The sequence below is a fragment of the Eleutherodactylus coqui genome, chromosome 1, assembly GCF_035609145.1.
Source record: "Eleutherodactylus coqui strain aEleCoq1 chromosome 1, aEleCoq1.hap1, whole genome shotgun sequence".
Classification (NCBI taxonomy): domain Eukaryota; kingdom Metazoa; phylum Chordata; class Amphibia; order Anura; family Eleutherodactylidae; genus Eleutherodactylus; species Eleutherodactylus coqui.
This window is the reverse complement of record NC_089837.1, coordinates 435,242,409-435,265,048: the sequence shown is the minus strand read 5'-3', so window position 1 is coordinate 435,265,048 and position 22,640 is coordinate 435,242,409. Positions and strand designations below refer to the sequence as shown.

Sequence of the window (22,640 nt, the reverse complement as noted above, 5' to 3'; positions counted from 1 at the left end):
TGATCCAACAGTTGTATTTATGCCATAATGATACCCATTCAAACTAAGAGTTTATCCTTTAAAAGTAGCAAAAAAACCAAACAACTAAAATACAATATAAATTTGTTATCGCCGTGACCATACTGACTTACAGAATAAACCTAACAATGCTATGGCGTGTCAGAAGAAATACATTTTGAAGTTTCACTCAGAGCTGAGCTCCGAGTCATGGGGGTGGGCCACACCGGCCTCTCCCCACCTACAAGATGAAGATTCACAGCTCTTCCCCCATGGGTATAGGGAGAGAGTTGTCACTCAACATGATACAAGCAGGTAAAGGCCGGTCTGAAACGCCATAGTGTTTCGGAATAAAGCATCCATGGGTGTAACAGACATCTATGTCCTGGGTTAAGGCCCATTTAGAAACATTATCGTACAAAATTCGCTCAAAAGATGTCTTTTGAGCAATAATTGTTGCGTCTAAATGTGCGGCCATTGTGCACTGTTCGTTCATCACTCATTTCTAGCCAGCTAGAAATTAGCGATAAGCCCTATCAGCGCCACATGGTGATATCTCAGCGGGTGGTGCTGATAGCATTCTTTCAGCTGGTGTCCCGCTGGCAGTTCTCAGCAGGACACCAGCTGAAAGTGCCGAGAACAAAGCAGCTGTTTGCATATACAAAACAGCTGCATTGTTCTCGAAGCTATCGCCTGCATTAACTCTTTTATAGCTAATTAGTTATGCAAAGATAATCGCTCAAAACTGTCACTCAAACTGTCATTTGAGCGAATTTTGAGCGATCATCGTTCCGTGTAAATGAGCCTTTAATGCTGCCTGTGGTTTGGGCAGCATTAACCTGATGACAGAATCCCTTTAAAACAATGTCAGGACACTAGTAATGGCAAAGAGGACAAAATCTGATTACTCCTAATTAATTAGAAGTTAGATTGCCCCCACCTTGTCAGTGTTTACATAATGTTAATTAGTCTATGAATGGTGGCTTTGATTCTTAAAAAGACCAGCCTTATTCCATGCTCCTTGTTAAGAATGGCAAAAACAAGAAAGCTGTATAAGCAGACCTCTTATCAAGCAAAAGCCATGTAAAGGCCCATTTAGACACAACAATTATCGCTCAAAAGCCATCCTTTGAGCGATAATTGTTGCATGTAAATGTGCGCCCATCGTGCACTTTTAGTTCATCGCTGACTGATGAGCCTTATCAGCGCCGCACACTGAGTTCTCAGCGGGATGCCGCTGATAGTAATCTTTCAGCTGGTATCCCGCTCGGGGTTCTCAGTGGGATACCGCTGACAGCTCAGAGAACAAAGCAGCTGTTTGCAGATAACAGCGCTCCTGCTGCCTTCTGTATACAGCAGGGACCTTCATTTACACGCTAATAAACTCTTAAAGTAGCTAATTAGCTGCTTAAGAGTTTATGCAAAGTGATCGCTCAAAACTGTCACTTAAACTGCCGTTTGAGCTAATTTTGAGCGATCATCTTTCAGTGTAAATGGGCCTTAAAGGGTAAAAGACTATCTGCACAGTCCTTGGCATCTTGGCTAGGCAGTTCAAAATGTTGTCAAGAAGTTTGCTACTTATGGAACAGTCCAAAATCTTCCAGGATGTGGTTGAAAGAGGGAAATTAATGAGAGAACCCGACAAAAGTTGATTTGGAACATAGCAGAGAAACCATGTACAACAAACAAAGCTGGAGATATCTGGAGTGCTGGTTTCAACCCCTACAATACACTGAATAATGAACAAAACAGGGCTCTATGGGTGAAGGTCAAGGAGCACACCATAACCTAAAGAAAGGCATAAAAAAGCAACTGAAATTTGTAGAAGAAGCTACCAGCAGACAGGTGCAAGCAGCTCACAGATGGCTGTAAAAATCATTTGGAGGCTGTCACTTTTGCCAAAGGTTTTGCAGCCTAGTATTAGGTCAAATGCCCATGGAAGATGGAATATCGCTACAGAATTCGCAGTCAGACACCCGCCGCAAATTCCGCAGCAATGTCAGTCCATAGACATGCTGTGTTAAAGGGTTAAATGATTCTCCACTGCCCACGAGGGAAAATCAACAGCGATTTAGGCTCACAGGGGAGAATCGCAGCATGTTCTATTCAGTGCGGAAAATCCATTGCGGCTTTCAAGCCATCCGTCCCGCGATATTTCCACAGCGAGCACTGTGAGAATTCACGTCACAGCCCAGTGCCGGCGTGTCATGCTTATCACGGAAAACTTTTGTTGGGTTCACACGGGGCAGAATTGCCGTGGGATTTCCGTGCAGACTATTTAATTCAAATCCGCGGCATGTCAATTGTATCGCCGTTTCCGCTACCAGCTCTCTATGGGGAGAGATCGCTGCAGTGGAATACAGGTAGACAAGCTGCTTCAAACCAGCGCTGAATGGCTTTTGAGCGATAATGTGTCTAAATGGGCCTTAACCCAGGACAAAGATGTCTGTTACACCCATGGATGCCTTTCTGCTGTGGAAATCTCATGGAATGTCTGTGCGGTCTTGCTGCGGACATTCCGCGAGATTTCTGCCCTGTGTGAACCCAAACTTAAAGAACTTAATATGTAGAGCTTAGAGCAGAGAAGGAAGAAGAATGACGTGATAAAAACTTTTAAATCTGTTAAAGATCTGAATAAGGTTCAGGAAGGAAGTGTTTTTATTACGAAAGCTATTCACTAGAACAAGGGACCAGAATCTGAAATTAGTTGGGGGAAAAATCAGAATCAAAAAGTAGAAAGAGTAGTAAATGCTTGAAACAAACTTCCAGCAACCTTAGTTGGAAAATCAATAATAAATAACTTCAAGCTGCCTGGGATAAGAGTAGATCTATCATAAGAGGGAAATAACAAGGAATTATTATAAGAACAGACAAGATGGATCATGTGGACCTTTTCTGATGTCAACCTCAATGCTTCTATAAATGCTTTAGTCGGAGGCATGATAGAAGTATTCTTTGACATATTTTACAAACACAATGCGGCCTTATGCATCAGTTTTCCTCATGTACACTTTAGAATTTGCCATATATTGCAACCGAAATATATAAACTAACGTAAACTTAAAAGTATACATACTGAAGTAGGTTGGGCCTTGAGTAGTTCCAGTGACTCAACTCCACTTTGCTTCTGTGCAAAAGAAAAACCTTCCGAAGATGAAGAACTGGTGAATTGTGCAGTTGATTTAAAAGCTGCCTTTGCAGGGACTTCCAGAAACCTTCCTTCTTCTTCGCTAAAATCACCGTCGACAATCGATTCCTTTCTACGTACTTTACCAAAGCTGCCCTTAACCTACACAAAAAAAAATTATAAGTCAGCTATTCTCATAAAAGATACATTAATGGGGTTGTCGAGGATTCAAAAAAGGTATTTAACTGATTGGGGATGAACTGCAATACCAAAGACTGCCCATGGACAGACATGAAGCCATTTCTGTAAAAAGAGCAGATTCAGTTCTCTAAGGATGTACCCTTAGAGACAAAATCTGCTCTTTTTAGAGAAATAGTAGCGGATGTTACGTCCGCTCAGTGCACTAAAGCGCCATGCCTCAGCACGGACGCAAGATGGTGTCCTAATAAAACCGCAAACACCTTTCATAGTATTTGCATGGACCAATTACACCTCTTCAGGTAAAGATGGAAGGACCCCTGTCCCTTAATAATCAGGGAAAGTGGGGAACCCCTGCCTAACAGCATGATTGTCCTGTTTTATCTGGGACCTGGCTATTCCTATTTAGGAACCTGGAGAAATGCACAAAAACAGGACACAACACTGTTCACACACACAGAAAACGACTGTTCATACCTCATGTCCGGCTACCTGCACAGACATACAAAACATGACACTGTTCACACCAACCCACAGAGTAATGTATACTATACAGAACAGGATTGCACATACAGCACATGTCTGGCCACCTGCACAGATATACAAAACACATCGCTGTTCACACCAAGATACCAGGTAATGCATACCATGCGGAACAGGAACCCCCCCAAGAACTCACATGCATACAGATAGTAAACCGTAGTTAGTCCAAGTGTCCTCACACCAAGGAACAAGAGAGTGCTAACATAGGGAACAGTGTCAGGCATCACCAAACTGACACACACATAGGACAGATGACGCCTGGAGGCCACACCTGTCAAAGGGAAGGAAAGAGGGGGTCTGCATATGATGCAGACGGGGACTACAGGTGTCCAGACCGTCATCAGGGAAAGTGAGAGAACACTACAGAGTAGACATACACAACACCAAACACAGAGTGGGATTAACACAGAGTGCAACAACAGGATAAAATGAGTAAAATGACCAGCATCCTCTAATCAAAGAAGCTGGTATTTATGTGCAGCAGACCAGAGGGGATTGGCTGGTAGGAGAAATCCACCCCCAGCCAGCACAAATATTTCACACCTATGAAGCTCCTGGAAACCTGTAGATCAACAGATCCCAGCAGCACAAACCTGACAGCAGATTTGCACCAAAATCTGCAGCATATTTAGCTCTGCGGAATTTGGTACAGATTTGCACTAAAATCCACATCAAGATCTGCACCATTTGGTGCCCTTTAGGAAGTGGATCTATAGCTAGTTTCACCCTTTCAATTAAAAGTCTTCTTGGAACCACATCAAAATCCCCTCCAATGGTGTGGATTTTGACTCTGAATTTAACACAGATTTTGTTGCATATTTTTTACTTACTTTACCTTACTTAATTTTTCTTTTAATCTGTTTTAATTGCGCAAAAGCAGCAAAACATTTAAAAAAACGACTGAAATTTGGCGGGAGTGGCACCAGACAAGTCAGTGTGTAGTGTGCTGCGCTGCCTAGCATCAGAGGCAGTCTACGGTTGAATAGATGGAGCGATGAGGCAGGTGGCCAGGCCGAGCAGCGCACACAGGGACTGGGAGGATGTGGTTGTAACCTCACAGGTCAGGTCATAATCAGGAAAATGCACCGGCCGCTGGATGTGCTGCAGCCTGCAGGCAGATACAGTGCAGTTAGGTTATAAAGCCCATTGCGGCTCAAAAGATGTGTTGCGGAACCTCTCCAGGGGGCCTATGACTGGAGATCCCAGAAGTCAGACTCCCAATGATCAAACATTAAATCACTTATAGGCCGCCTGCACCCGGGGAGTGAGATTTCTGTGCAGGGCTCGAAATAGGGCACGCCGCGATTTGTTTGCCGCGCGAAATCTCGGCCGTCTGCTAACGCAATCCTATGGCAGCTTCCACGGGCGGAATTTCCGCCCGTCTGCAAGCGGCCATACTGTAGATATATGGTGGGAAAACAAATTTAGTTCTGCAAACCTGACAGTTTGAGTAAAGAGATTACCTTCTTGTTTGAGTTGTAAGCAGCCTAAGAGGCACAGTAGAATAAATCTATTCTGTTCATTATCAACTCATTTGATGAATATCACTGGATCGCGCTACTAGCTGACTGAAAAGTCAGCTTTACAAACCGCAAACGAATAGTGAGCGATTTTTGTGCATTTACACTGAATGATTTATTCCTCACATTGGTTAGTTTGAATGAATTTTGAGTGATAATCATTATATATAAATGGGCCTAAAGTCTAAGGACAAGTGATAAGATTACCTATTCTGTTGCTTTTTAGGTGGAATTGATTCTCTCATATTGTACCCCAGTTATACTTTCCTGATCAAGGAGACTTGTCTGTTGGTGGTTTCATATTTAATCTATGACTAAGAGCCCATATAGCAGGCTCACGACATGTTGGAATCTCTTAGCCTGGGTTCACACAGGGCGGATTTGCCGCGGTTTTGCTGCGTTTTTTCTGTTGCGGTTTTGCCGCAGAAGAACTGCTTCTGCGGCAAAACCGCTTCAAAAGGTTAATTTGGGCTTGCGGATTTTGCTGCGGATTTTCGTGCGGAAAAATCCGCAAGCGTTTTTTTCCGCAGCGCTTTTCTACTTTTGTCGCGTATTTGTTGTGTATTTGGTGCGGTTTTGGCTGTGTCCATAGAGGTCTATGGACAAAAAAGCGCTGCGGAAAAGACCAAAGAATGAACATGCTGCATCTTTTAAAACCGCGCCGCAGTTGCATTTCCGCACTGCGGCTGTGCGAAAAAAATCCGTCCAGTGAGAACAGCTTTTTGGCAAATCTCATTTGTGCTGCATTGGCACTGCAAACGCAGCAGTTTTGCCGCAGTGCGGATATGCAACGGCAATCCGCTGCAAAACCGCGGCAAATCCACCCTGTGTGAACCCAGCCTTATGGTATGTTCACACAGGGCGGAAACACTGCAGAATTTCCGCTGCTGAAAATTCTGCAGCATTTCTGCATAAAGACTTGTATCAAAATCTGCACCGTAGACTCAGATTTTGACACGGAATAAGCTGCATATTCACAGCTGATTTTAGTAGCTATATTGCTCCTTCTCACCTCAGAATAGATGGTCAGCGCACCCCAGTACAGGCCACTCGACAGCCTCTAGTGAGCGCCAAGCTGCTGGCCAGGTGATTCCACTGCTGCATCACCTGACCATCGGTGATTCCACTGCTGCATTAGAGGCTGCCCCAGAGGTCTGTGCCGGGTTTTTTTTTCATGCGGGAGATCAATTGAGATATGAGCTGTATGAGCTCCTGTATGCGTGATCCACACTAAAATGGAGCAGGTCACGGTTTTTTTCACGCACGTGAAATCTGCAGATCAATTAAAATACCATCCACGGCTATTTAATTAGCTGTGGATGCTCAATGCTTTCCTATGGGATGCGTATTTGCGTTTTTTTTCATGCGCAGATTTGCTAAATAATTTGTTCAAACCAAGGCTGGACAGACATCTGCCTGGGATGATATATTAGTGATCCTGCACCGAGCAGGGGGTTGGTCCCGATGACCCTGGAGGTCCTTTCCAACTCTACCATTTTATGATTCTATGATTAAATATAATTTCCCTGTGGACATGAGGCTTTAAGGCTTCATGTCCACGGGGAAATTCGGGCCCGCACGGATTCTCCCGCAGCGGGTCTCTCCTTTCCCGCAGACACGAGGCCAGAAAATCAGATATACTTACCTTTCTGGACGCTGCTGATCTGCTCTCCGTCACAGCCGGATCTTCTGCCCGCCGGCAGCATGCCTAGTGTATGCACCGTGCACATTTTTTTTTTAAACGTCTGCTTTTCCGCGGTACAGCGAAAATACAGCTGCGAGTGTGCCGCAGGACCGGACAGCTCCCATAGGTTTCAATGGAAGCTGCGGGAGGCCCGCACGAAATGGTGCATGCTGCGGGTGTTTTCCCGCACGTGCGATCCGCGTACCAGGGAATAATGACATCCACAGGTGTTTAATTACCTGCGGGTGCGGGACACCTGCGTGGATTTGCTAATTCTAATTTGTCCGTGGACATTGGGCCTAAGGTTGTTTTTCTTGTTACATTCTAAAGGAAATTAAATTAGGCTTCAAGATTTTATCTGTATTGTCAATATGAGTGTTGGAATCTCCTCCTCTCCCTTTCATGGTTTTTAAATTTGACAAGGCTGCCGTGATACATTTAAGTCATCAGAAGAACTCCCGGCAGGTCAGTCAGGCCCTTGGGCCGCTGCAGGGGGAAAATAATTCTTCAAATTTAACTAGGGAAGTGTACTAAAACAAAAACAAAAAAAAAGATATACTCATATATAGTGCTCCTCCCACTGCTGGCCTCTTTAATCCACGCTACGTTGCGGTTAGTGGTTAATTTAGCCATGAGGGGCATTATTACTGAGTGGAGGCCATGAGGAGCATTATTACTGAGTGCGGCACTATGGATGGGAAGATTATGTAGACTTTTGGAAAACAAAACCAGGTAGTTTAAAAACTGAAAAGTCAAAGATGTCTCTGTCAAATTCTGCAGGCAAGTTGTGACCAGAAGATGACGTCATGGCATCTGGGCCGGATGGAGAAGAAACGGGAACAACTCCAGTCTGTGAGGACTTCACCTGGATATAATGGTTCTGTAATAACCTATGCGGTCTTCCGAGCACGTGTGCAGAGCTGGTATGTACTTTGTAGTGGTCTTTATTCGGTGATATGTTAGTTTTAATCTCTTTGTGTTAGTTATATGTGATAATGGTGCGGCAGTACTATTTGGCTTGCATATACTATTATTATTGGTAATATTAGTCTTGGTATAGTGGGTTTCAAATGGTGACAGCTGAGATGGAAAGATCCTTTAAATATAAATCTCCAGTCATATTAGGTTCTGTGCTTTATAGAAAATTTGCTGCGGTGAGCTATGCACAATGCATAGACTTCCCCTCTCCAACCTACAACACTGCTGCAGATGATGGTTTGCTAACCCTTGTCTACTTGTGTTTACCCCACTTATTGCTGATTGGCCCGCCTACTGTACAGCATGAGGCCACTTCCTAATTTTTTTCCAGGGCCACTTTGAGCCAAACCATCCCTGGACCTACGAGAGCAGCAGCTATTCATCAATCCTCTTCACATATACTTTACAATAAACCAGTTATTGTAAATATATGTAAATATATAGAATAGAAATAATGTTCTCACCAAGTATGCTCTGACCACAGATAGACTGAACCAGCCTGCATTTTATGTTGTTTATACCGTACACCATAGTTTTTTTTGCTTTCCTGCACTTTTTCCGTTTCAACTACAACATTTGTCGTATTTATCTGAGCACACATGGCTGCAGTGTAAAGCATGATGTAAAGATAAAGCAGAAATTTGGGAAATGCATTTATGAAATATTCATGGGGACCCATAGTAGAATGAGATGGGTCCTAACCATATAGTGACTGAAAATTGAAACAGCAGCATAAATATGGATAGTAGCACTGTATATCAGTGAGTACTGCTGTAGTGTTATGTACTGCGCCAATAATAAGGCTGGCTTCACACGGACGTAAATCACAGTGTGCTGTCAAATGCCATGCATTATCTTGGAGTGTATGTGCGCCAAGATAGAACATGCTGAGATCTTTCTTGCACGTGTATTTTGCGCAATTAGTGCAGCGTATTACACACGCAAAACCCGCCTATATAATACGCTGTCACCACACGTCCGTGTAAAGGAGCCCTAAGGCTGCTTGCAGCCTACCATTCTGGCATCATCCTTCCACATCTTTTCAGAAGTTGCATCATGTCACAAGGTCTTCCTAATTAACTCATTAGCTACTTTATTTATACCTTGGGACTTTATTTATGCCTTGCCCGAGTATCAGATCAGTTTGCTCCTAGTTATGTATCTATGAACTGTCAAATCAGGTCCACCTTGTGATATCTAGCCTTGTCAAACCATAACTTGCTCATCTCTTGTATAACCATAACCTGTGCAACTACATTGCCTGAGACCTGCTTTTTTCTGTATCATCATCGCCATTACCAGCTCAGCTATGCTACACCATCAGCAAGCTTTGTCCTCCCTGTCCCCCATCTCGGGTTGCCACCCGGCCGTTAAGTCACTGGCCTGGCCGGTATTTTTACCGCCAGGCCAGTGCCTGTATTTTTTTTTTTTACCGGCCGCTATTTCGGTAGGGCTGCCATGTTCCCCCCCGGGGATGAAGAACACATCTGCCACATGCAATAGATGTTTTCTTCATCCCCGCAGGGAATAAAGAATTCCCTCTTGCAGCTGTCACAGATGACAGCTGTGGTAGAAGATCCAGCTGCCACTACCCCTTCATTGTTTTTTTTTAGGGAAGGGCTTTAAATATAAAGCCAATCATAGGCAGCTTTCGACTGCCATTCATTGAATGACTGAGAGCTGCCTGTGATTGGCTGAGCGCCTCAGCCAATCAGAAACAGCTCTTTCAGCAGGCAGGGATTTTAATTCCCCGCCTGCTGAAAAAACTTCAGCACAGAGCCGGGGACAGCGGAGACAGGATGCGGCTGAACCCCGGCAGCTGATTTTTATTTATTTTTTTTACACCAGTTTGGGTTGTTTTTCAGGGAAGGGTTTATATTTAAAGCCCTTCCCTGAAAAACAATTAAGGGGTGCTGGCAGCTGGATCCCCTACCGCAGCTGTCGTCTGTGACAGGGGGCCGCTGTGGGATGTGACCATTACTACAGGGGGCCACTGTGGGATGTGACTATTACTACAGGGGGCCGCTGTGGGATATCACCATTACTACAGGGGGCCGCTGTGGGATGTCACCATTACTACAGGGGGCCGCTGTGGGATGTCACCATTACTACAGGGGGCTGCTGTGGGATGTCACCATTACTACAGGGGGCCACTGCAGGATGTCACTATTAACGCCGGGGAATGTCACACGCACCTGCGTGTAGATTGTATGCGAGCGTATGCAGCGTGTTCTCGCGAGTAGATGACATTTAGTGTGATTCAAAAAAAAATGCTGTGATAAACCACGTCCCCAAGACATGCCCCCTTTTTTACCATGGCCGGTATTTTTTCGTGACAAAGGTGGCAACCCTACCCCCCATCCCTCTCCTCTCATGCCCCAATCTGGCTGCCAAACATTACTCCACCACTCTCAGACGCACCCTGGATGAAGCGGTACCCCCCCCCCCCCCGTGACCCGAGCCGTCCACCACAGACCACTGTAACCTTGGCTCACGCCGCAAACGTGCTTTATCCGGCGGTGCTCTAGGTGTGCTGAATGGCTGTGGAGAAAGTCACAGCAGTCCTCAGATTTTCTCCACTTCAAATGTATGCTCAAATCCTACAACCTCGCCCTCCACCACGCCAAACAAATTTATTTGCAATCCCTGCTAGCCATAATCAACTGCTACCGGCAGTCATATCGATTCAGCCACCATACAGCTTAAGTCTGACCATTGTCTGTGTGTATAGCATCCCTCACTCTCCACCTCGCCATACTGTGCACATCTCCAGCCCCTTTACCTTCTCCATCAACTGATTACTACATGTTACAGTGGTTTTTGTATCTTTGTTTTTTGTATATGTTCTCCCCTGTTTTGTAAGCGTTGCGGAATATGTTGGTGCTATATAAATAAAGATTATTATTATTTTTATTACTTCACCCCCCCTGACTCCTCACTATCCCACAACCCCAAACGACTTTTCGATTCAATCCACTCCCTCCTCAGTACTGGAGAAAAATTGAAAACATCCAAAAAGAAATCTCTGTAAATTGCATGGTTAGCCCTGATCCCAGTCTCTTCAGCACTGCATCCATCACTCACTCACCATCTATACTAGAACCAAACGACAGAGGAAGAAGTCTCCAGACTGCTTTCCGCTGCTCGCCCACAACCTGCACCAGTGACCCGCTTCCCTCACACCTCCACTTGTCTCATTACCCACCTCACCACCATCTTCAACCTCTCCCTGTCTTCTGGTATTTTCCAGTCCTCATTCAAATACTCTATCATATCCCCTCTGCAAAAAAAAACAACTGACCCTTGACCCGACCAAAGCTGCCAATTACCGACCCATCTCTAACCTCCCCTTCATCTCACAACTACTTGAATGCCTCACACACTTTCTCTCTGACAACTCTCTCCTCGATCTTATCCAGTCCGGCTTCCTCCCCATAAACTCGACCGAAACCACCCACACAAAAGTGTCAAAAGACCTGATGATGGCAAAGTCAAGGGCCGACTACTCCCTACTAATCCTGCTTGACCTCTCTGCTGCGTTGACACTGTTGATCATGACCTTTTCTTCAATATGCTTCACTCCATCGGTCTAAAGGACACGGCTCTCTCCTGGCTCTCCTTCTATCTCTCTGACCTCTCTTTCAGCGTCTCCTTCGCTGGCTCTATGTCCTCTCAGCTCCCCATCGCTGTTAGGTTCCTCCAGGGCTCAATGCTTGGCCTACTTCTCTTTTCTATCTACACAGCCCCAATCGGACAAACCATCCGCAAATTAGGCCTCTAATACCATCTCTACGTGGATGACACCCAGCTATACATCTCTTCCTGCGACATCTCTGAACCATTTCTCCAAAATGTCGCCGACTATCTGTCCGCTGGCTCTATACTATGTCCTCCCTTTTTCTCAAACTTAACCTCTATAAAATGGACCTTCAAATCTTTCTGCCTTCCAACCACCCCACAACATCTCCATTCCAGTGTCTGGCATCATAAAAACCGCCAAACAGCACGCCAACTGTCTTGGGGTCACACTGGACTCAGACCTCTCCTTCAACCCCCACATCCAATCCCTGGCTTGAACATGCCACCTGCACCTCAGAAATATTGCTAAAATCGGGGCATTTCTCACCACGGACACGCTAAAAACACTTGTTGTCGCCCTCATCCATTTCCAACTCAATTACTGTAACTTGCTGCTCATTGGCCTTCCCCGTACCAGACTCTCCTCTCTCCAATGTGGCAGCTAGACTACTTTTCCTATCCAGCCGCTACTCAGACGGCCCCACATTATGCCAGTCGCTGCAGTGGCTGCCCACCCATTACAGAACTAAATTCAAACTCATTACCCTCACCCACAAAGCTCTCCATTGGTGCCACACTACCGTACATTGCCTCCCTCCTAGCCTCACACTCTGATCAGCCAACTCATTGAGATTAAACACCCCTCTAATTCTCACATGCTCGTCTCCAGGACCTCTGTAGAGCAGCATGGTCCTCTGGAATGCACTACCCCCAAACATCCGGACAATCCCCATGCACCGCACAGCAAATCTCCTGATCCAATCCCTCAGTCCCCATCCCACCACAACATGCCCCCTGCCCTTCCCTATGGCTCTTCACATTGTCTATCCATCTTCTGCCCCTATAGCTCCTTATCATCCTCCCAATTCTGTTCTTTAATAATTAAATACCAAGAGTAATTTTTGGACTGTTTTGTGCTCCCCTGTGCCTGCTCTCCTGCCAGTGTACCCCCTGAACCACCCCCAGCCCGTCTCTCTCCAAATAAGTGTATACCACATGTAACTGTCGTGTTTGTGTTCCCCCGTGCTTTGAAAGAGCTGCGGAATAAGTTGGCGCTATACAAATAAAGATTATTATCATCTGTGCTTCCAAGCTACCCCATGATCGCCAGTCTGATTGCGGCTTGAAGGATCTACTAAACAGCACCTACGGTAGGTGTCGTTACAGATAGCAGAATCCAGTTCCAGGAGACGTGCTAGAATTAGATATTACTTTGGTCCGGTTCTGCTGTATGTTAGGGGGAACTAACCAGTTGTTCTCTACTGTTGGGGTATCCATAATGACCTATTAGAGCAATAATTATGGGTGAATTAGGCTTTGTTCACATTATGGCACGTACACCAAATGCATACATAGGACTAAAGTGACCCAACAAGCTAAAATAGTGTCCTTTTTGTGCACATCAAGAAGGTAATTATTTTTTAATTAAAAATAATAATTAAATTAATGATGTATTCCACTGTATACCCATATAGTGGCATATGTTGGAGGCTTCTGTCTGAGATATGCACTAGAAGTATTTCCTGACACATATTTCTGACATATACTGCATTCGCAGTGGGTCCTTATGAATCTGCTCTCATGTACACTTTATAATTCACCATATACTGTAACATAAATATATAAACTAATGTAAACACAAGAGTATACATACCGATGAGGACTGGGCGAACAGTGAGCTTGATGGCATTACTGCACTGTTAATCTCTGGTAAAGAAAACCCTTTTGAATATGAAGAAGTGGTGCATGGTACAGATCCCAACTGTGACATTCCTGAACCTGCCTGAAGCACTGGTGGACAAGGAGGTCTTGAACTAAATAGTGCTGAAGGGGGTTCCACAGCCTGCCAAAAGAATAATAAATATGATTTAGAATCAATTATTTTCAAAATAAAAATACATTCTATGTAAAAATATTAAAGGGGTTGCCCACAATTCGAGAAAGGGATTCAAGTGATTGGGGCTGAACTGCAATACCAGAGACCACCCATGGATGGAGCTGTAGAGCTGTTTCTATTAAAAAACAGATTATTTTCTCTAATCCTGGAAAAGATGTTGGAACTTCAGAAGCAGCCGCACACCACACCATGGAGCAAAGAGGGAAGAAAGACTGAGTATGTGTGACCACTAGCAGAATCCAGTTCCAGGAGTCGTGATAGAATTACTTATTACTTTGGGCCGATTCTACTGTATGTTAGGGGGAACTAACCAGTTGTTCTCTATTGTTGGGGTATCCATAATGACCTATTAGAGCAATATGCATGAATTAGGCTTTGCTCACATTACGGCACAAACGGCAAATGCATAATAGGACTAAAGCAACCTAGCGTGTGCTAAAATAGTGTCCTTTTCGCACACATCAAGAAGGTAATTATTTTTAAATTAACTAGGGCCTATGGGTGATGTATTCCACTTTATACCCATATAGTGGCATATGTTGGAGGCTTCTGTCTGAGATATGCAATAGTATTTCCTGACACATATTTCTGACATATACTGCATTCGCGGTGGGTCCTTATGAATCTGCTCTCATGTACACTTTATAATTCACCATATACTGTAACATAAATATATAAGATAATGTAAACACAAGAGTATACATACCGATGAGGACTGGCCAAACAGTGAGCTTGATGACGTTACTGCAATTTGTGACTGTGGTAAGGAAAAACCTCCTGAAGGTAAGGAACCGAATGATGCAGATCCAAACAGTAGTGGCCGTCCTGCACCTGGCTGAGGCATGGGTCGAGGACCAGGTATTAAACCTAATCGTGGTGGAAGAGGAGGACACATATCCTACCGAAAAAAGAACTATGATTTATAATCAATATATTTACAAAATAAAAATACGTTCTATGTAAAAATATTAAAGGGGTTGTTCAGGATTCACAAAAGGGAATGAAGTGATTAGGGCTGAACTGCACCACCAGATTGCGCCCATGGTTGGACGTAAAGCTGCTTCTGTTAAAAAACAAACAAATAAAAATCGATTATTTTCTTTTAATCCTGAAATAGTTGCTGGAACTTCAGAAGCAGCAGCACACCACACCAGGGATCCAAAGTATAACCAGTGGAGCAAAGAAGCCAGACTGAGCATGTGTGCCCACTGGTGAACATTTATGGAGGTGGCCACAGAACAGAAACAGTAGGTGGCGTTATTCTAACATTAGATCTGGAATATCTGGAAGTAGAAACATTGGGGCATTTTTACTTAGATGACATATGACATGCTGGGCTAAGTAAATTGGATGCTCAGCTAAGAGTAACAAAATATTTTAAGAGACGCAAGCTACTTACTACATTTATCCCATTTGGCAGCAGCTCAGTGTGCTAAATGGAAACCTAAAACAGCTACAAGCTAGAATAAGTTTCTACTATAAGATATGCCAGTTTCTGGTATTCATTATATTAAATAATAATCTTTATTTGTATAGCGCCAACTTATTTTGCAGTGACAGGTATGATGTAACAGGCCGTGCGTGGTAATGGTTACTAACTCTAGGCCCTTTCCACTTTTTTTAAAAAGGATGGGGCCCAGTTTAAGTGCCTGAAAAGTTACAATTTTATCATAGGCCCAAAAAGACATATGTCTATCCAGTTCAGCCTATTAACTCTCAACATTGATCCAGAGGAAAGCAAAAAAAAACCCAATGTGGTAGAAGCCAATATTCCCCATTTAAGGGGGGAAAATTCCTTCCCGATTCCAAGCTGGCAATCGGAATAATCCCAGGACCACCGACCCTTCTGAAGTTATTAATAATTATAACATGTAATATTGTATCTCTCAAGAAAGCCGTCCATGCCCCTCATAAACTCTTTTATCAAATTTGCTATCACCCCATCCTCAGGCAGAGGATGGGGTGATAGCATCTATAGTTCTATAGTCTCACTGCTCTTATAGTAAAGAACCCTCTTCTATGTCAGTGTAGAAACTTTCTTTCCTCTAGACGCAGAAGGCGCCCCCTTGCTATAGTAAGAGTCCTGGGTATAGATAGATGATGGGAGAGATCTCTGTATTGTCCCCTGATATATTTATACATAGATATTGGGTCGCCCCTCAGCTGTCTTTTTTTCTAAACTAAATAATCCTAATTTTGATAACGTCTCTGGGTATTGTAGTCCGCCCCTTCTGTTTATTACTTTAGTTGCCATCTTTGTATCCGCTTAAAGGGGTTGTCCCGCGGCAGCAAGTGGGTCTATACACTTCTGTATGGCCATATTAATGCACTTTGTAATATACATTGTGCATTAATTATGAGCCATACAGAAGTTATAAAAAGTTTTTTACTTACCTGCTCCGTTGCTGGCGTCCTCGTCTCCATGGTGCCGACTAATTTTCGCCCTCCGATGGCCAAATTAGCCGCGCTTGCGCAGTCCTGGTCTTCTGCTCTCTTCAATGGAGCCGCTCGTGCAGAATGCAGGCTCCGTGTAGCTCCGCCCCGTCACGTGCCGATTCCAGCCAATCAGGAGGCTGGAATCGGCAATGGACCGCACAGAAGAGCTGCGGTCCACGGAGGAAGAGGATTCCGGCGGCCATCTTCACAGGTAAGTATAGAAGTCACCGGAGCGCGGGGATTAAGGTAAGCGCTCCGGTAAGCTTTCTGTACGTCCCTGCATCGGGGTTGTCTCGCGCCGAACGGGGGGGGGGGTTGAAAAAAAAAAAAACCCGTTTCGGCGCGGGACAACCCCTTTAAGCTCTGATGTCCATCTTGAGTACAGGTGCCCAAAACTGTACACAATGGGACCCGTTTCCCAGGTCTTGCATGGTCCATGTATGGTCTGACCTGTGACTTGTAAAGAGAAAAGCAATGTTGTCATCTTGCGCCCTTTGACCTCTTTTGATGCACCCCATGATCCTATTTGCCTTGGCAGCAGCTGCCTGACACTGTTTGCTCAGGTTAAGCTTACAGTTAACAAAAATCCCCAAGTCCTTCTCCATGTCAGTGTTTCTCAGTGGTTTCCCATTTAGTGTGTAACGGTGACATGTATTTCCCTGCCCATGTGCAGATCCTTACATTTATCAGTGCTAAACGTTATTTGCCACTTTTCTGCCCCCAACTTATCCAGATCCTCTTGCAATCTCCTTGTCTTCTCTCTTGTGTTAATTTCTTTACATAGTTTTGTGTCACCTGCAAATATTGGTATTTTACATTATAATGCTTCTACCCGGTCATTAATAAATATATTAAAAAGAATAGGGCCCAAAACCGACAATGTTCTCTCCAGATATTTTCTGACCACAGATAGACTGAACCAGCCTGCATCTCATGTTGTTTATACCTTACACCATCGGTTTTTAGCTTTTGTGCACTTTTACAGTTTCGTCTACAACATTTGTCATATTTATGTGAGCATGCATGGCTGCAGTGTAAAGCATCATGTAAAGATAAAGCAGCATCTGAAGACACTGATGATAGAACTGCATTCATGAAATATTAATTTGATATGCCTGAGGCATAACTAGAATTTATGGGGACCCGTAGTAGAATGAGATGGATCCTAACCATATAGTGACAGGAAACTGAAACAGCAGCATAAATATGGATAGTAGCGCTGTATATCAGTGAGTACTGCTATAGTCTTATGTACTGTGCCAATCGTAAGGCTGGCTTTACACGGACGTAAATCACGGTGTGCCGTCAAATGCCATGCATTATCTTGGAGTGTATGTGCGCCAAGATAGAACATGCTGAGATCTTTCTTGCACGTGTATTTTGCGCAATATGTGTGAACCACAATATGGGAGCCTATGGCAGATTGGTACAGCATATTACACACACAAAACCCGCCTATATAATACGCTGTCACCACACATCCGCATTAAGGAGCCCTAAGGCTGCTTGCCGCCTACCATTCTGGCATCATCCTTCCACATCTTTTCAGAAGTTGCATCATGTCACAAGGCCCTCCTAATTAACTCATTAGCTACTTTATTTATACCTTGGGACTTCATTCATGCCTTGTCCAAATATCAGATCAGTTTGCTCCTAGTTATGTACCTATGAACTGTCACATCAGGTCCACATCATGATATCTAGCCTTGTCAAACCATAACTTGCTGAGCTCCTCTAAAACCATATGCAGCTTCATTGGCTGAGACCTGCTTTTATCTACATCATCATCATCGTCGGTACCAGCTCAGCTCTGCTACACCAGCACCAAGTTTTGTCCGCTCATTTGTGCTTCCAAGCTACCCCATGATCGCCAGTCTGATTGCGGCTTGAAGGATCTACTAAACAGCACCTACGGTAGGTGTCGTTACAGATAGTAGAATCCAGTTCCAGGAGACGTGCTAGAATTAGTTATTACTTTGGTCCGGTTCTGCTGTATGTTAGGGGAAACTAGCCAGTTGTTCTCTACTGTTGGGGTATCCATAACATTACGGCACAAACGCGAAATGCATAATAGGACTAAAGCAACCTAGTGTGTGCTAAAATAGTGTCCTTTTTGCACACATCAAGAAGGTAATTATTTTTAAATTAACTAGGGCCTATGGGTGATGTATTCCACTGTATACCCATATAGCGGCATATGTTGGAGGCTTCTGTCTGAGATATGCACTAGAAGTATTTCCTGACACATATTTCTGACATATACTGCATTCGCAGTGGGTCCTTATGAATCTGCTCTGATGTACACTTTATAATTCACCATATACTGTAACATAAATATATAAGATAATGTAAACACAAAAGTATACATACCGATGAGGACTGGCCGAACAGTGAGTTTGATGGCATTACTGCAATTTGTAACGATGGTAAGGAAGAACCTCCTGAAGGTAAGGAACCGAATGGTGCAGATCCAAACAGTAGCGGCTGTCCGGCACCTGGCAGAGGCACGGGTCGATGATCAGGTATTAAACCTAATGGTGGTGGAGGAGGAGGCATATCCTACCGAAAAAAGAACCATGATTTATAATCAATATATTTACAAAATAAAAATACGTTCTATGTAAAAATATTAAAGGGGTTGTTTAGGATTCACAAAAGGGAATGAAGTGATTAGGGCTGAACTGCAACACCAAACAAATAAAAATCGATTATTTTCTTTTAATCCTGAAATAGTTGCTGGAACTTCAGAAGCAGCCGCACACCACACCAGGGATCCAAAGTATAACCAGTGGAGCAAAGAGAGAAGCCAGACTGAGCATGTGTGCCCACTTGTAAATATTTACGGAGGTGGCCACAGAACAGAAACAGTAGGTGGTGTTATTCTAACATTAGACCTGGAATATCTGGGAATAGTGACATTGGGGCATTTTTACTTAGCCCATAAAATCATTTGCCGTCTAAGTAAAATGGATGCCCAGCTATGAGTGACAAAATATTATAAGAGGCGTATTTGGCAGCACCTCTGGAACCTACATCAGCTACAAGTTAGAATAAGTTTCTAGTATAATGCGCTAAATGGGACAAGCCGTACGTGTTTATGCCCACCCACTTCTCGAAAAAGTGACGCGGCGAAGCTTAAATGTCTGAAAAGTCATAATTTTCGTGCATGCAGCTTTATGTTGCTTTCTCTGGCGGCAGCATAAAGTAGTGTCAGGCACCCTAATTGCAGCTATACGAGGGCCGCTTGTATGACAAACTACTTCACAGATACATAAGGTAGCTTGTATGTCTGCCCTGCCTTATGTATCTGTGAACTAGTTTATCAGAAGCTTACATTTCTGTTTGGCTATTACTGTGCATATGGAGACAGCTGTCAATCAGTGGCTGGAGGGTGGACGGTGCTAGCCTGCAGCTCATGAATATCAACGACTACTTCTGGAGCTCTCTATGCCTGAGCTGCTGCTGATAAAATGTAAGTTTCTGACAAACTACTGCAGAGATACATAAGGCAGACATTGCTGTAATCAGCATGCCTGTCACTACCTTATTGTTAGGGTGGTTTCACACGGGCGAGAAAATCAGATGATTTTCGCCTGATGCGATAGTCAGTAAAAAAGCTTGGTAGGAAATCAATGATTTACAATGGTTTCCTTCCCATCAGCGATGTTAACACTAATGCGATGTTGGGAGATAAAAAAGTTGCAGCATGCTTTATCTTTCTGTGATGTGCAATTTTTTTTCTCCCATGTTTCCCTATAGAACCTGCTTTTTACCACAATGCAACTAACATGCATTGCGATGCGATTGTAGCATTAAAAAGTCCCATTGAATTTTGTGGTAAAAAAATCATGCAATTTTATCGCAGGCGGCAGTGATGTGATGTACGATTACTACCCAAAAAAAGCATCGCCAATGCTCAAAAATTGCAGTGAACATAGACGAGAGTTTCTCGTGGCAAAATCGCGATCACCCATGAGAAAAAAGCCTTAGGTTTGCTGCTAAAATCTGTTACATAACATGGGTTTTCAGCAGCATACATTCACAGGTGGTGTTGATTGATCTGGCTGGGTATGGATTGCTCCAGCCAGCCAATCCCCAAGCTCTGTTCCTCATATATACCAGCTCCTTTGCTAGTGACCTAACGTGCTAAAATAGTGTCCTTTTTGCACACATCAAGAAGGTAATTATTTTTAAATAAACTGGGGCCTGTGGGTGAAGTATTCTACTGTATACCCATATAGCGGCATATGTTGGAGGCTTCTGTCTGAGATATGCACTAGAAGTATTTCCTGACACATATTTCTGACATATACTGCATTCGCGGTGGGTCCTTATGAATCTGCTCTCATGTACACTTAATAATTCACCATATACTGTAACATAAATATATAAGATAATGTAAACACAAAAGTATACATACCGATGAGGACTGGCCAAACAGTGACTTTGATGACGTTACTGCAATTTGTGTCGGTGGTAAGGAACCGAATGGTGCAGATCCAAACAGTAGTGGCCGTCCGGCACCTGGCAGAGGCACGGGTCGATGATCAGGTATTAAACCTAATTGTGGTGGAGGAGGACACATATCCTACCGAAAAAAGAACTATGATTTATAATCAATATATTTACAAAATAAAAATACGCTTTATGTAAAAATATTAAAGGGGTTGTTTAGGATTCACAATAGGGAATGAAGTGATTAGGGCTGAACTGCAACACCAGATTGCGCCCATGGTTGGACGTAGAGCTGTTTCTGTTAAAAAAACAAAACAAATAAAAATCGATTATTTTCTTTTAATCCTGAAATAGTTGCTGGAACTTCAGAAGCAGCCGCACACCACACCAGGGATCCAAAGTATAACCAGTGGAGCAAAGAAGCAAGACTGAGCATGTGTGCCCACTGGTGAACATTTATGGAGGTGACCACAGAACAGAAACAGTAGGTGGCGTTATTCTAACATTAGACCTGGAATATCTGGGAATAGTGACATTGGGGCATTTTTACTTAGCCCATAAAATCATATGCCGTCTAAGTAAAATGGATGCCCAGCTATGAGTGGCAAATTTTTTTAAGAGGCGCATTATGGCACCCAGGATGTGAGCATGGATGCCAGGAAAACAGACGATGACGCTGCAGCAGTCAAGTGACTTCCACTTACATCATCAGCAACAGCGGGACCACAGTGCTGGATCCCCATGGCAGATGAGAGGTAAATACTTTTCCTTTTTGTTATTTAAACACAAATGGAGCTAGAGGGGCTATGGCCGCCTGCACACGGGCGGAAATCCCGCGGCGGGATTATCCGCGGGATTTCCGCCACTGAAAGCCTGCATAGGAGTGCATTACAATATGCACTCCTATGCAGACAGCCGCGGTTTGGCCGCGCGAAATGTCACGCGGCAAACAAACAGCGGCATGTCCTATTTTTAACTTTATTTTCTTTATTAAGGAAAATTTGCACAGTACATAATAAAATCATATGGTAAACAAACTCAGTATTACAAATAGTACATACTGTGTTGTAACTTGTTTGAACGTAATAACATAACATTTTCCTTGTACATTTTTTCTTTTGGGCTGCGATAAACTTAAACAATTAAACTCAAACCGTCTATGCCTATTGGATGAATTCTTTATGAGATGGAACTCTGCGTTTGCTATTTGCTTAGTAAATGGGGACTCAGGAGAGCGAATGGGGGGGGGGGGGGGGGGGGATGGAAAGAGGGAACATGAGTCTGGGGGTTCATTCTACAGATAAAGTGGAATTGGCATCCAGCCAGATATCCCATATTTTTTGAAATTTGTTTGGGCAGCCTCTGTTTTGGTAAATAATTTTTTCATAGGAGATTACTGTGTTTACCGACCGAACCCAACATGAGATCGTAGGGATTCCCGCAGCCATCCAATAAGTAGCTATTGTTTTACGTGCCAAGAATAAGGTCTTCTGTAGGAAGGTGCGGGTGTGGTACGGCCATTCCTCTTCCTCCAATAGGCCAAATAGGATCGTCTTAGGGTCCATCCCAATATTAAGGGGGGATGGTAGTAGTGAGTTTATGAAGGCTACAATCTCAGACCAGAATCCATTTACCAGGGGGCAGTCCCAAATCAAATGCCAGAAGTTAGCTTCTGGCTGGCGGCATCTATGGCAGGAGTTTGAGGAAGAGTTGCCCATTTTATATAGACGGCTGGGTGTGAGGTATGCTTGGTGGATAATATATAGCTGGATCAGTTTATTGTTGACTGCAGGGGAAACTGAGAGATGGGATTCGGATATATCTGTCCAGTCCTCCGGTGTTAAGGACGGAATGGCTGTCTTCCATCTATCGTAGGCTGAGGGCGGGTTATGGTCGGTTTTGGCTGAAAGGAGGTGCGTGTAGAGCACCGAGATTAGGCCCTTGGGTCCCTGGGATCTGAGGATACCAATTGTGGGGTATTTAGATATGTTTGTGGAGGTAGGTGGG

At 43.9% G+C, this 22,640-nt stretch overlaps 1 protein-coding gene across 8 annotated transcripts in view; it reads right to left on the bottom strand.

The window, feature by feature from the left end:
• Nucleotides 1-22,640, bottom strand: part of PARP4 (poly(ADP-ribose) polymerase family member 4) — a 150,386-nt gene that overhangs the window by 14,639 nt on the left and 113,107 nt on the right. For all 8 annotated transcript variants that reach the window (XM_066582152.1, XM_066582157.1, XM_066582155.1 and 5 more), the window contains 5 exons: nt 20,599-20,766; nt 18,549-18,737; nt 14,449-14,640; nt 13,500-13,688; nt 3,074-3,286 (listed from right to left, as the gene is read on the bottom strand). In XM_066582152.1, the coding sequence (XP_066438249.1) occupies nt 3,074-3,286; nt 13,500-13,688; nt 14,449-14,640; nt 18,549-18,737; nt 20,599-20,766 (951 nt within the window). The remainder of the gene's footprint in view (nt 1-3,073; nt 3,287-13,499; nt 13,689-14,448; nt 14,641-18,548; nt 18,738-20,598; nt 20,767-22,640) is intronic.